Genomic DNA, 12,436 nt, shown 5'->3' on the forward strand with positions numbered 1-12,436 from the left:
CTCAAGTAAGTAATATAAAAGGATTTGATGGGGCAGGGACTGCTTAGTCTTGGAGCTCTGGTTAGAAAATGCCAGGATATGGGGTTGGGGCTACTTTTCTCCAGTTTGGGAGAGATCTCTTTCCTAAGTCATGTGACCTCAGCAGCTTGTGAGGATTCCATCCAGCAAAATGGAACAAAAGTGTTTTGGCAAAGTGTTTTGAATAATATCAATTCTTCAATAAGAAATCTTTTGTTGGAGAAATTTATCTGTGTCAAACCTGTAAGTCTGTTGCCTAAAAATAACATTTCCATAGCGTTTTATGGTTAACAAAGCATCTTCCTTATAACACCATTAAGTGTGAAGCATAAGCATCATTTTCTCCATTTTACAGAGGAGGAAACTGAGGCACATAGAAATTAAGTTACTTGCTCATGATCACCCACCAGGTAAGGGTCTAGTCCCTGGACCCCTTCTAGGTTTTTTATTTTAGAAAAGTGACCATCCCTACATCTTGAACTTACATTACACAGTGTGCAGCAGTGAGAACCCAACAGGGCTCAATCAGGGTGCCTCCACACATGTGCCCATTGGGCATGGAAAGAGTCAGGGACAGAGACACTTGGAGGGATGCTTGCCAGGGATGCTTGCCTGGAGTACTCTTGAAACCCCCATAGATCCTTTTAATGTTTTCAAATATCTCTGGCATCCCACAGGTGCTGAACTTTTCACTTGAAGTGATGAGCTCAGTGGGCCTCCATGGAAACTCCAAGACATCTGTGGTAATGGAACAAAAACAGAATTTGATTAATACCACGACCACTTGCCCTCTGCCAGTCCTATCTTTTTTCCTCCAAGAAGAATTCAGGAAATGAAAATCAACCAGTATGGGTCCACTCTGGGGCACCAATCCTAGAGTGATTTTTATGGTCTCGTTTATTTAGTGCAATCTATTCTTTACTTGGCTTAGACAATGAAATTTAAACCTGGAAATTAAAATGGCCAAGATCACACAGCTACTTGGTGGAAGAAATAGGACTAGGAATCTTACGTCTGGACTCATTTAAAATACAAAAGTTTTACAATTTTGAAAGCATATTATAAGGGAGGATGGTAGAAAAGTGTGGCACTTAAAAGCATGCAAAAGGATAAATGTAGAAAACCAACTTTTCATGTAAGTGTAATTTCAGAAAGTATACACAGGACAGGTATTATTTGCATTTTTTAATAAAAAACCAGCAGAGTGAGAGTAGCTAATAATAATTGATGTAATTCTTTGTAGAGCTTTTCAAATATTGCTTAGTTGTTTTCTCTTCTGTCTAATTCTTTCTGATCCTCTTTGGGGTTTGCCTAAGATACTGAAGTGGTTTGCCTTTTCCTTCTCCAGCTCATTTAACAGATGAGGAATTGAGTGACTTGCCCCAGGTCACACAACTTGTAAGTGTCTGAGGGCAGTTTGCCTGACTTTGGGACAGGAGTTCTATCCACTACACCACCTAGTTATCTCATTTGATCCTGAAAATAACCCTGAGAGACAGGTGCTATTATTATTTTCATGTTATAGATAAATAAACTGAATCATATAGAAGTTAAATGACTTTCTCAGGATCACATAGCTAATAAGTGACAGAGACTATCTTCTCTAGGTGGTCTTCTCCTCTTCCCTCCTAATATTACCTTTCACCCTTTCTCTTTGTGTCTCTTTTTTGCCTCTGTCTCTCTCTGTTTCTCTGTCTCTGTGTCTCAATGTCACTTGCTGTCTCTCTCTCTCTCTGAATTATTTATTCTCCCTCTCCCCACCCCTATTTTGAATATAAGTTCTTTGAGGGGGACAGATGTATTGATTTATTTTTAACATTTATAAAAATTTGATATTTTATTTTAAAAAGCATTAGGACTGTTAATATTATTGCTGTTCTTCTGGGCTCTTTACAAAATGATATTTCAAAATGTTCAGAATATTGACGTCTCACTTTATTGGTCTAAAGCTACCATCTTAAAAGAAAGGAATGAGGAGGGACCTTCAGTGCACTGTCACTGAACCTACTTTAATGTTTTTCTACAACTGTTTAAAAAGTTACTAGAGAAGAGTCAAGGTATAATCCTAGAGTTGTGGCCAAAGTTATAAAGTTAAAATTTTTTTGGTTTTAAAAAACTTTAGTTTTTTTAGATGTAACTGGAAGGTGAGGCTAGGGAGACTTATGCCCCTAGTTGCTTCCATCTCCATTCCTGGTGATTATCCTGTTTTCTGGGCATTCCATGTCCTATTCTCCTTCTTCTTATTTCTTCCAATTTGGATCCAGGGGGATTTTAAGGTCTCCTTGTTCTTTTTCCACCAGAACCTTCTTGATCGATTTGGTCTTGATTCATTTCTTAGCCACCAGGGTCTCTTCTGAATATCCCATTAGGTTGATCATGGTCAATGAGCCTATCTACTCTTCCCCTCTTGCCACCAGGGTCATCTCTTTCACCATTACCATAACAAGATGAAAAGAGTAATAGAAGAAAGACCTCAGATTTAGAGACTTCATACTTACTAAATTCTCCTTTTTAGGAAAAAGTTTGGTTTCCATTGCTTAGATGAGGACATTGGCTAGTACCCTGCTCTTTATTAGACATTTCCTCTTCCAGAGAGGTTTCCTCTTGAAATCCCTAGGTGTTCTTCATGGAAAACCTTTCCTTTCTCCTGATATGCCTCCCATGAGACCCTATCCCTACCCTGTCTTTCCTAGCCCACTACAAAATGAAGGATTTTTGCTAGTCATTGGAGGAGCAAGAGAAATTAATTGTGCCACTTTGAAATTCTTTCCACTAAACTGTTCCCTTATAGTTTTTGCAGGAGTTGAGTGATCATAGGATACAATGACATTTCCATTTGACTTCCCTGAATCTTTATTTAACCAGGTTGTATGTCATCAGTTTCCTAGTCTTTTTAAAATTTAATTTTTAATCTTGATAATTCCACACTAATTCAAAAGATCTTTGAGCTCCTCAATAGTCACATTTTCACTCAGTCAATGCCCATAAATTACACTATTTTCACATTTTGCATCTAGACCATAGTCTTCCAAGGCTTCACCAGGTTTATTGAAACTACCTTGCTTTTCAACACTTCTCCATTTCTTCACTTCTTATTCCTTGCCCTTCTCTACTCATGCTCACCTTCCCCCTCCCATGAGGGGCCACTCAGGTTCCAGTTTTCTCCTGGTCTAGTAAAGCCTCTAGGCCCTTGTCTATATAAACTCATGAGGCCGAGACTGAGCCAAGGAATGGACTTTGCTGCCTGTAACTATAGCTCTGTTAATTTGCAGCTTGGCTATAGGAGCCAGATTGAATCTGTGGAAAAAAGAGGGTTGGGGGGGATTGGAGGGGGAGGGGGAATTGATGGCCAAGGAGGAATTGTTATTCATAGCTACTTTTTTTACTTTGTTGATCACAGCCATTCATTATCCATAGATCTGCTGCTGCTCTTGGGTATTCTGCTAAAACTACTCTAATTCTAGTTTGTCATCTGCACAGTTGATAGGAGGACACCCACAATGGTGCAGTGAGTAGTTTCATGACACATCTACTGGTCACTCCTCCTCTTCCTCTTTCTCCTCTTCTTTCTCATTCTTTTCATCCTTCTCTTCCTTCTCCTCCTCCTTCTTTTCTTCTTTCTCCCTCTTCTCTTCCTTCTCTTCTTTCTCCTCCTTCCTTTTCTTTCTTTTCCTTTTCTTCCTCCTCTTCTTTCTCCTCTTTTCCCTTCTGTTCTTTCTCTTTCTCCCTCTTCTCTTTCTCTTCTTCTTCATCATCTCTTTTTCCTCCCCTTCCTTCTTCTCTTCCTCTTCTTCCTCTTTCTTTCTTCTCCCCTTTATCCTCTTCCTTTTTTTTTAGGTTTTTGCAAGGCAAATGGGGTTAAGTGGCTTGCCCAAGGCCACACAGCTAGGTAATTATTAAGTGTCTGCGATTGGATTTGAACCCAGGTAGTCCTGACTCCAAGGCCAGTGCTTTATCCACTACACCACCTAGCTACCCCGCCTCCTGCTTTTTCTTATCCTTTTTTCTCTGTATCTCTTTGCCTCTCTCTCTGACCCTCTCCATTCAGGTACCATGATTTAATTTTTCTTAGTATTATCCATTTCTACCACATAATAAGAACTTGCTGACCAATGGTTTTTGTTTCCATAGTACTGTGCCTTACACATAGTAAGCAGTTAATAAGTGTTTATTTGACTAGTTTGTCTTGTCTTTTATTGCTTTAAAAATGATAGGTTTTTTTTAAAATTTTTGAAGTAACAATAATTTAAAAAAGTAATCAGTTGCTCCTGTTCTTCTTTGAGATTTGATGATTCTATGATCCCTGGAATCAATTCTTTGATCAAAGACCTCTAATGAGGGAAAAATATAACTGGAACACACATTCACTAAGCTCTCTTCCTGAATAATGGTCTATGACCCTAATATACATATAAAACATGCAATATATGTACATATATATATATATATACATATAATATATATGACCAAATGTCTATGCATTCTGACTTCCAGTAACTTTACCTGATGATAAGCAGGAGGTGACATCACAGTACTCCCAAATCAGTGTTTTCTTTTCCAATTGAGTGAAACACCATGGACTTTTGTCACCATCTGGATTCCTGAAAAGAATGCATCCCAATACAAATGAGTCCATCGGAACTGAACAAAAAATCCTTTTGAACAAGACCAGATCTACCTAGTTCAAATTTTGTTTACTGGTCTACAATCTTAGAGTTGGAGGGTGATCACAGAAATAAGCCAAACTCCCACCCAGTGCAAACCCGCTCCAGAATCCCTCAGGTATCATCATTCCACCTCTACTAGAAGTCCCATATATTATTGCATAGAGAAAAGGAGGCTGGGCTGTTGCCTTTTTTACCTGGAATGAGGAACTGAAATACGAAAGAAGAAGAAGGAGGAGGAGGAGGAGGAGGAGGAGGAGGAGGAAGAAGGAGAAGAAGAAGAAGAAGAAGAAGAAGAAGAAGAAGAAGAAGAAGAAGAAGAAGAAGAAAAGAAGCAGCAGGAGGAGGACAGAGGAGGAGGGGAGGAGGAAGAAGAAAAGCAGAAGGAGAAAGGAGGAAGAAAAGGATGAGGAGGAAGATGAGAAGGTAGAGGAAGGTAGAGGTAGGTGCTATGGCTGTTCTCATTTTATCATTGTAGAAACTGAAGAAAATAAAAGCTAAGAGATTTGACCAATATCACACAGATAGTGTCTTGAGTCAAATTTGACCTCAGATCTTCCTTACTCTGGGCCCAGTTCTGTTCACTGTAAGAATAGGAGGACAGAAAAGAGAAATAGCTCTTAGTTATCAGAGACAAATGATAAAACCTCTTTTACCTGCAGTAGTTGTGGTCACCAATACCATGTACCTTGGCATCCTCCATAAATATGTTATAAGCCTCTTCTAAGAGAAGATGAGAGTTCCAGTGAATACAAGTATTTTGGTTAATTGTCTTACTGACTTTCCCTCGGTAGTTGAGGCCATTGTCTTCATAACAGTCTTCAGGACCTCCAAGAAAAGACAAACAGAGGATCACAATTATCCACTCCATTCCTCACCTGGGGGAGGGACTGGGTGTCTTCTGCATAGTTAATGTCAGTGATAATTTTTCCTCTTCTGGACTTTTGCTACTCTGAGTGCCAATAGCAATGTCTCAGAAAGTAAATAGGTTCAATTTCCAATTCTCCTACCAGAGTTTGGAAGTGTGGTTGAAATATGTGGAGAACTGGCCAAGAATGAGTTCAGGATGACTTGAGTTCTAGTGGCCCAAAGCAATAATTATGTGAAAATGATCAGTCATATTCAAACCTGGTAAAGTTTGGTTTCAAATTGGTCAAATCAGAAATCAATCACATTTGAGATTTCTGTTCTAGAAAGGCAGAAATAGCGAATGCAGTCATTATAAGGAATTCTAAGCCCTAAAGACTAGAACTGTGACATTTTGAGTAAACTTAGACATCAATGAGAGAAATTGTTGTTTGGCTCTCTTGATCTTGAGTGTAGGAAGTGATCATACCTATTTCACAGAATTTCCCTCTGAATCTATCAGGACAGTTACATGTAAACTTGGATCTCCTTCTGTTGCGCCTGCAGACTCCTCCATTCTTGCAGGGATTTGGTCTACATGCTGAAAAGACTGTCAAAAGGAAAGTGGGGTCAGTGAGTTGCTTCATAAAGAGAATGCATCACCTTGCAACTGAAAGGAAGATAATTTCTCCTGTCTCATACATCCAGATTATATATTTTGGTGATGAGGAAATCAGATCACCATAATATTTGCAGCTGCCAAATGATCTATGGTTTAGGTTTCTGGGGGTACAATAGCAATTTATGGTTTCCGGTCCTATTCTTAAGCGCTAGATGATGACTTCACTCTTAATTAACATTAATTAGCAAGATTCCTCCTCTTGATTCATAACATTGGCTAATCTCTATTTTGTCCTGTGTCTTATACTTTTACTGCTGGTTTTCTAGTATATTAGAAGACCCCATAACTATCCTTTACACACCTCCTGGGATTGACCTTTGCTAGGAAGGATTGTTTAGTTCTCTACTCATGGGTCCTACCTAAAGGTAAATGGAAAAGGACTTCTCTGCTTCACTTTATTAACTGAACCAGCTAGGGCTAGATACTGAAAAGATTTAGAGTTGGAAGGGATCTTAGAAATTTTCTAGTCCAGCCCCCTCATTTTAGTCTGTTCCTTTCCTAATTTTCTTAGTACAGTCTAGAATCCTCCCAAGACATTTAGGGTTATATCTAGATGCCATCTTCAATTCTTCTGTTATTCTCTTCATCCTAAAATCCATCTTCTATGAGAACCCTTACCTAATTCCCCTTAATTTTATTGTCTTCCCTCTGTTGATTATCTCCAGTCCATCTTGTATAAGTTTGTCAGTACATAAATATTTGCAAGTCTCTTCCATTAGACTGAGTTCCTTGGGAGTAGAGTGTCTTTTGACTTTTTTTAGGCAGCTAGATGGCTCAGTAAATAGACCACAAAGGCAATGAAGAATAGAAGCAGCATTCAAACTTATTCCTCTGATTAACTTCTCTACAGATACTTTTTTTTTGCTTTGTTGATCATAGCTACTCATTATCCACAAATGTTCTGCTACTCTTAGATATTCAGATAAGAGTGACTACCTAATTCTAGTTTGTCATCTGCATAGAGGATGATGGCAAGAGGACACCCACAATAGTGCAGTGAGTAGTTTCATGATACATCTAATGGTCAATCTTCTTCCTCCTTCTCTTCCTTTTCCTCCTCTTCTTTCTCTCCTCCTTTTTTTCTTTCTCTTCCTCTTCTTTTTCCTTCTCTTCCTCCTTCTCTTCCCCCCCCATACACAGTGCCAACCATGTCTAAATATAAAATCAACCTATACAGATTTTTTCCCCTTACCCCCACCTAAGACTTACCTTTAGAACAATTTGGACCCCTATATGGATGGTTACAGGCACATCTGTAATAAGGTGGAGTCTGTATAATGAGACATTCTCCTTTGACACAAGGATTTTTATGACATGTGTTGAGTACTACAAGAGATTAGTGGAAAATCAAGTCAATAATATTTATTAAGCATCTACTATCTCCCAAAAACTGGATTTAGCACTGAGAATACAAAGATGGAAACAGCATGATCCCTGCCTTCAAGCAACTTAAAATAATAAAGAAAATAAAATCTATAACTGATATCTAATGGGGGAAAAAAACCAAAGACTTTAGCATTGATTTGGATGTAGAAGGAAAAAAAGAAGGAAAAGAGTGTGATTAAAGCATTTTTTAAAAAATTGCAGAGAAGAAAATGAAAAGACCAGAAAGAAGCATAGACAAGCAAGATAGTTTTGAAAGCTACAGGTTGAATTTGTTATATATTTTAAAAGAAGTTTAAGTTGTATATGATAAAATCTAGAGTTTTGTATTTAATGCCCTTTTTTCTATGTGAATGGAAATGCCTATTTAATTTGGTGTTTGTTAAATTCAGAATAAAAATATATTTAAAAAAAATTTACCTAGCGCAATTCCTTTATTGTATAGATGTTAACCACTATGGTAGGAAGAATTTCAAGTAATAATTACTTATATTTCTATAGAACTTTAAAGTTTATAAAATATTTTCCTTACAATAGCACCATGGGGAATATCCCACAGGTATTATCATCCTCATTTTTAAGATGAGGAAACACTCTTAGGAAGGTAGAGTGAGTTATGTTAAAAGGGCAGACCTAGGATTCAGTTTCCTCATGCTAGGCTGAATGCTCCTTCTGCTTCTGGGGTCTGCTGCTAGTTAATAGTGTAACTGTGGATCAATCATTTCTCCTGAACTTACATTTCTTCCCTTACCCTTCCCACACCAGTCTTAATTCTCTATCTAGAAGCTCTCTCATGTCCCATCTAATTCCATAATCCTTTGCCAGAATAATTGTAGCTGTGCATTTCACTCCTTTTTCGAAGACCAGCTTGGTTCATCTTTTAATAATCCAGGGAGGGAGTAGAGGTAAAAGAGGAGGGTGAAGGGTGAAGTCTGATAGATGGATATGTTTTCTTTTCAGTGTGAGAAATTCAAAAGCAAAATCTAGAAAAGTACACTCACCACTTTTACAGGTCCTCCCCCTGAATGGAGCAGGGCAGTTACATTTGAAGTTGTCTCCTTTTATAACACAATCACCACCATGCATGCAAGGATTGGGGTGGCATGGATCTGTAGGTTTAAGAAAGGAGACAATATTTGTAGTAGTTGCTGTTAAATCAAGCAAGCAAGTACATTTATTAAGCTATCTATGATTGCTGGACACAGTGCTAAGTACTGCTAATATATGGACAAAGAATGAAATAATCCCTATTTGTGAGGAGATTATTTTCTAACTTTAAGATCTCTAAAATCATTAGTATAATGCATTTATTAACACAGTAGTAAGGTATATAAAAAGAAAAAAAAATTCTCTCCTACTCAGGACACATTCTTTTAAAGATTCCCATGGCACCAGTGGAAAAGAAGAGACTTTCTTTCAATCTAGAATTTATAAATGATTCACATTTTAAAAATTCCTTCTTCACAACAATCTTGTCAGAAGTACAAATAGCATTCGTCCCATTTTAAGGATAAAGAAATTAAGACTTTAGATTAACTATTATTTTTTAGTTTAACTATTAACATATAGTTTGACTATTAACTAAGGTTAATAATTGTCAATAGTAAGCAGCTAGCATGGGTCTACAGCAGGATTCAAAAACCTGACTCCCACTATCAAGTTCTGCACTCTATTTACCATGGCAATCTTCCTGTTATCCTCTCTCTTGGGTCCCCATCACATACAATTACAGCCTCTTCTGCTTGTGACCTGTTTTGTATATGAGAGCCTATGCTGTGACAAGAGATAAAAATATGACTGGCATTGTGGTCCAGCAGTCAGAGATCTAGTGAGTTCTGCCACTCTTTCTACTACTCATTAACAATGCAATCTTAGATATTCAGTTTATTTATCTGGAAGTCGGTTTCCTCATCTGTAAAAAAGGAAAATTTTTGGTGAAATAATCTCCAAAGTCCCTTCTAGACATAAGATTCTATAGCTCTCAAAAGGAGAAAAATTCTTAGGTCTAAATAATTCCTCTAATACCACCATTTTGAGAAAATATTTGATGAAGAAGAGGTGAAATATGCAAGGAGAATACATGCATTCAAACATTTACTCCTTTCCTCCCCAGTTTCCCATCTATTACATCCCCCCCAAAATGATTTTCTTACCATTTTCTACAGAGGCCCAACTAATGTATTCTTGATAATCAGACAAATTACTTAAAATTATTTCATGATCATAATATTCAGCACTATATTCATAGTCATCAGGAATCCAATCTACAGCAAGTGAAAGAATGAAAGAAACATAACATTTTAATGAGCTTATAGAAATAATATTTTTAAAGCAATAGTAGAATGCAGTGTCTTCAATTTGTCCTCTGAAAATTCCACCTGAATTCATGGTAGTCTTGGAGGTAGTATGGTTTCAAAACCTTTGGCCCAAGCCCCCATTCAATAAATTCTCTTAAATACCAAATAATAGTTTGTACATAAAATCATTAGTAAAAGGCATTTATTTATTTATTTTTAGTTTTTTTGCAAGGCAATGGGGTTAAGTGGCTTACCCAAGACCACACAGCTAGGTAATTATTAAGTGTCTGAGATGGGATTTGAACCCAGGTACTCCTGACTCTAGGGCCTCTGCCTTATCCACTGCACCACCTAGCTGCCCCTAGCAATCACCTCTACCACTCTCCCATTCCCCACCCCCACCCCATCTCCTGCTTCTTCTTCTAGAGAGCTGGTAGTTAAACACTAACCAACATACTATTAAACAGGATATAACAGAACAGAGGGGTACTATTATCTTTCTTTTTATTTGGGAAAACTGAGGCTCAGAGAGGTGAGATTTGCTTAAGGACAGGTAGGTGCACAGTGGATAGCACATGGGACTTGGAATCAGGAAGACTCATCTTCATGAGTTCAAATCTGGCCTGATTTACTTAGCTGTGTAACCATAGATAAGTCATTTAGCCGTTTGTCTCAGTTTCCACATCTATAAAGTGAACTACAGAAGGCAATGACAGGCCATTTGAGTGTTTTTACCAAGAAAACCCCCCATACAGGGTCATGAAATGTCAACATAATTGAAAAACAACACATAATGGTAGAGGCAGGTTTAGGACCTGCTTTTCTCTTGCCTTTGCAAGTGGATTAATTCAGATTTCTTAAAAGACCTCTATCATTTACTTCAGTTACAATAAGTCAAAGAAATTCCTAGCTATTTTCTTGTCTATTGTTGTTTGGTTTTCTACTTATTCTATTATAGGGAGCAATTTTGATAGCCACCAAAGACAATCTTGCAAATGTTTATGGACCTTAAATAATGTTGGGAAGGGTAGTGTAGGATAATAGGACCCAGAGCTCAATCCCTCACTGGAGGTCAGTCACAAACACTGAAAGCCTCCAAAAACCACTGGCTTATGTCTTTAAACTTGGGAACAACAGGAGGTAGGAGAAGTTTTGTATGTGGAGAAAGTTGAGTTGACTTTCTTGACTCCAGATGATATTAAAGACAGCAGGAATTATATAAAGAGCTCGCCAGATACATATGATAATGAGGGAGAGAAAATGCAGATAGTAAACTTGAAAAAAGCCCTCCTACAGAGCTGGCCTGATGGCTTACTGGATAACACTCTACCTTGGACTGATCATCAATTGCCATTATCTTAGCTTCCTTAGTCATTCAGTTATAGTCCTTATCTCTTTGGCTTTTGAAAAATCTACTTTTGTAAAATGACTTTTGTATTTCATATTAAAATAGAAATAGTCCTTTATTTCTTCTTGAATACACCAACTCTGGTTTCTTTCCAAAAATTTCACCTCATTTATCACTATGTCAAGTCAAGACTCCCTTTCCAGGCTCATTATCTTACAAGAACTGAATTTTTACAATATGAAAGTGCTCTTGGAGCACACCTAGTCAGGGATAAGGATCTCAGCTGAAGATAAGACCATTGTCTTCCTGGAGCAAATCAAGTTTCCCTCCATCTGAGGAGACAAAACAAAGAAAGAAACAACAAGGGGAAATAAAATATTTCTCCAAGTTTGATATGCAAGATTTTATTCTGGCCTTTGCAGGGGGAGGGGCAGCAGGAAGGGAGGGGTAGAGAAATGTCTTTGGTAAAGAGAAGATTGGATCATTTATTTATTTATTTCCCCTTGGAGAACTGTCTTTTTTTTTCTTTCCAGCAGGTGTTTTTAAATAATTACTTTTCCAGGTGTTTAAGTCATTTCCTGAATAGCTTCAGCATAATGGTGCATAGTTTCTCAGCTTCTTTGTAGGTGTTGAAAAATGGAAGAAAAGCACATGTCTAGAAAGGATGGTTAAAATACTGTCTAGCATTTTAGGACGGGGGGATGATAGAAATGACTCCCTGCATGTTTTCCAGTGCTAGGAAAAATATGACATTAAACAAGTGCCATTTGATTGTTGTTTCATTTTTTTTTTCTCCACTAAACTATGAGTTTTGTTCAGGCAAGAAATCTGCCTTATTTGTCTTTTGTTTCCTTTGCTCAGTCATGACTTTACACATATTAGGTATTTAATCAATATTTATTGAATTGAATGCAATTGAATAGACTGCAAGTTCAGTGAGTCAACAGTATGATATGGCAGTTCCCTTATCCTGCTCAAAACTAAATCTTCGTCTGTATTGGGGAGCATAGTTTATAAGAACAAGGGGCATCAGTGCCACTGTACTCTTCCCTGGTGAGATCATGAGGAAAGAAATGTGTAAGTAGTAGGCTAAAAAATGTTCAGAGGAGAATAATTGAAATAAAGACCTTGAATCCATGTCCTATGAGTAGCAACTAAGTATTTTTAACTTGGTGAAGAGAAAACTCAGTGTGCCACA

At 37.6% G+C, this 12,436-nt stretch overlaps 1 protein-coding gene across 2 annotated transcripts in view; it reads right to left on the bottom strand.

The window, feature by feature from the left end:
* The window catches only part of HABP2 (hyaluronan binding protein 2), a 54,374-nt gene that overhangs the window by 11,237 nt on the left and 30,701 nt on the right, over positions 1 to 12,436 (bottom strand). Inside the window, exons 3-9 of one of the 2 annotated variants that reach the window (XM_074233652.1) lie at positions 9,747 to 9,857; positions 8,595 to 8,702; positions 7,420 to 7,536; positions 6,019 to 6,138; positions 5,339 to 5,510; positions 4,522 to 4,619; positions 504 to 756 (exon numbers count right to left, since the gene is read on the bottom strand). In XM_074233652.1, the coding sequence (XP_074089753.1) occupies positions 504 to 756; positions 4,522 to 4,619; positions 5,339 to 5,510; positions 6,019 to 6,138; positions 7,420 to 7,536; positions 8,595 to 8,702; positions 9,747 to 9,857 (979 nt within the window). The remainder of the gene's footprint in view (positions 1 to 503; positions 757 to 4,521; positions 4,620 to 5,338; positions 5,511 to 6,018; positions 6,139 to 7,419; positions 7,537 to 8,594; positions 8,703 to 9,746; positions 9,858 to 12,436) is intronic. The other variant, XM_074233653.1, reaches the window with a different exon arrangement.

Source organism: Macrotis lagotis, chromosome 4 (assembly GCF_037893015.1).
Source record: "Macrotis lagotis isolate mMagLag1 chromosome 4, bilby.v1.9.chrom.fasta, whole genome shotgun sequence".
In the NCBI taxonomy this organism is placed as follows: domain Eukaryota; kingdom Metazoa; phylum Chordata; class Mammalia; order Peramelemorphia; family Peramelidae; genus Macrotis; species Macrotis lagotis.